Source organism: Cynara cardunculus (assembly GCF_001531365.2).
Source record: "Cynara cardunculus var. scolymus isolate 2C chromosome LG 13, CcrdV1, whole genome shotgun sequence".
NCBI classification, from domain to species: Eukaryota; Viridiplantae; Streptophyta; class Magnoliopsida; order Asterales; family Asteraceae; genus Cynara; species Cynara cardunculus.
This window is the reverse complement of record NC_037540.1, coordinates 13,155,873-13,158,498: the sequence shown is the minus strand read 5'-3', so window position 1 is coordinate 13,158,498 and position 2,626 is coordinate 13,155,873. Positions and strand designations below refer to the sequence as shown.

The 2,626-nt window shown below is 27.0% G+C and overlaps 1 protein-coding gene across 1 annotated transcript in view; it reads right to left on the bottom strand.

The window, feature by feature from the left end:
- Positions 1-1,528, bottom strand: part of LOC112525500 (protein trichome birefringence-like 33) — a 6,533-nt gene extending 5,005 nt beyond the window's left edge. The window contains exons 1-2 of the mRNA XM_025135654.1: positions 1,366-1,528; positions 1,072-1,288 (exon numbers count right to left, since the gene is read on the bottom strand). Of these exons, the coding sequence (XP_024991422.1) occupies positions 1,072-1,288; positions 1,366-1,528 (380 nt within the window). The remainder of the gene's footprint in view (positions 1-1,071; positions 1,289-1,365) is intronic.
- Between the last annotated feature and the right edge of the window lie 1,098 nt (positions 1,529-2,626).

The following is a 2,626-nucleotide window of genomic DNA, read 5'->3' as shown; positions in this document are numbered from 1 at the left end:
TAACGTACTTTAACTTGATTCCTATTTTGGGTAACATACTTTCAAAACTTTCATTTTGGTACCTATTGATAGAGCAAATTGCATGAAAAAGTAACATACTTTAACTTGATTCCTATTTTGGGAAACGTACTTTCAAAACTTTCATTTTGGTACCTAAGATGTAAAGTTTTAAACATTTAAGCACCCGGGTAAATAAAAAATATTATGTCAATATTATGTCAATAATCTTTGAAAAATTTATTTGAAAAATTATTGACATAATATTTTTTATTTTTAATTAAAATAAATTTCATCAATAATCTTTTTTAAATAAATACTTTTTTGATATATTTGTTTTTTATTTATAATGTAATTATTTTTTTGTTCAAAAAATGTTTAGGGACTTTATTGATCAAAATATAAATGTTCATTGGCTTTTTTATGTTTTTTTCATTATTTTACTACGTTAATTAGTTTTATAGGTCATAAGAATGTATCTAACAGTTTTAGAAAGTCTAATGAGTTGTTTAACAGGTTTTAAATTATCTAAAGACTTATTTGTTCAAAAAAATTCTTCAATAACTTAATCATTCCAAAAACTAAAATCCATTAAATTTTTTAAAACTTTACTTTTGTTTTTAATGCTAAACCAACTATTTTCACATTTAATATCCTCCACAACTCTACCAACACCACTCTTTCCCTTACACGATTAGATATCAATATAAATTATAACAATAAAACACATTAATTAATTTATGTATGATTTTAATGGTTTTTTTAGCAATGTATGTTCCAATGTCAAGAATAATACATCTATTTTTTTATAAAAATATTTATCAACTTATTATAAGTCAGAAGGGTTTAACTTCTTCAAAAACTTCTTATTACTGGTTTGACACATATATAAGTTGTTTATCCAAACATTCAAAAGTGTTTATTACCAGTACCACATCGAAATAAGTCAATAACTTGTTTTTATAAGCAATCTCAAACACCCCTAAAATTTGATTATGATTTTTTTAAAATAAAATTTGATTATGATTTTTTTAAAATAAAATTTAATTTCAACCGATAAAGAATTGAAGTTACCTTGGAAGAGAACAGCCATGGGGTTGCCATCTCCAAAACTGGTAATCCCGGTCCGGCCGGCCGTGCTCCTGACACGTCAGCTGCGGTTGTATATATGGACACTCCGATTCTTGATACAACGGCCGGTTCACCGGATCCCACACCCATTTCCCACTAAAAACATCACATCCATCCTCCTTCTCCCCAATCGAAAACGGCAGCTTCTTGTACTGCTTCTCTAATCAACCATAGAAACCCATCAAACAACCCCACCATTTTTTCATTCCGGCGAGTTTAAGAAAGAAGAGAACTTACCAGTTGTGGAAGGTGATGGGTTGGGATTGATACTGAGATTGAGATAGCCGACGTCTTGAGAGTAGAGAAAGATGGCGAAGAGGGTGAAGGCTAACAAGGAGAACAGATATGGAGATAACCGAGCTTTTCTGATAAGAATGGAGGTCGACGATGACAGCTTCATATTTCGTTTTTCTTTAATTTTAGAAATTGGTTGAATCAAGAGGAAGGAGGATGTTTATAACTTTTAAAAAAAAATATTTATAATAAGAATAATTAATGAGGAGGATATGATGATACGATGGTTTGAATTTAGGGTTTATTTAGATGGAAAAGTAAAAGCTTGTTTTAATTATGAACTAGTTATATATCTTCGTAAATTTTAATGATTTTGAAAATTTACTGGTTTTATTAGAGAAAATTTAACGATGATATAAATTACATTTGGTCTTTACATATTAATACAACTTGAATAAAAAAAAGTTATGGTTCTAATTATAGTTTATCGATGTAAAAAATTATATGATAGTTTAAAATCCAACATATTTAATCGACTCCACAAATGTGTTCGATTTGCATCAAGAACAAAGAATCAAGAGAGCTAGACCGAGAGTTTTATAGCAATTGAATGAGAGATTATTGAAAGAACTTTTAATAACTCATGATGAATATCAATTTGAATCTCACATTGGGGGATGAGGAGAAGACATAGAGGTATGAGAAGGTGAATACATGAGTGAAAAGTGTCAAAAGTATCTTGGGAACATGAAAAGAAAAAGTAATAATATGCATTGGTAATTTGTACTATATATCATTTTAATTGTAGATTAAGAGATTTTAAGACTAAATGCATAAAGTAGTAGTACTTAATGCATTATGAATTATTTTTAAAACTTTTAAAATTTTATGCATAAATGTATAATATTTTGTATGTTAAAAATTGTTTTTAAAATTTATAAAAAATCTGTTTGATAAAATAGTATAGATAAATAACTCAATATATATGGAATCCATATATTGTGTAGTGTATTTTAATATGCGTTGACCACTTAATATTTTGTGAACAACGATATAATTATAAAAATGGAATGTGTTGATTATTAATTAATTGATTAATCTAGAATCTATGATTTGATCGTGATTGCACTAATTTCAGGTAAAGGTAATAAAATATCCAAACACTCCTAATGCTATTTCAATTATTATGGTTTTTATTTTTGTCTTTTTATTATTATTATTTTTTGTTTTTGTAATTATTATCTTTTGTTTTATTGTTATTTTA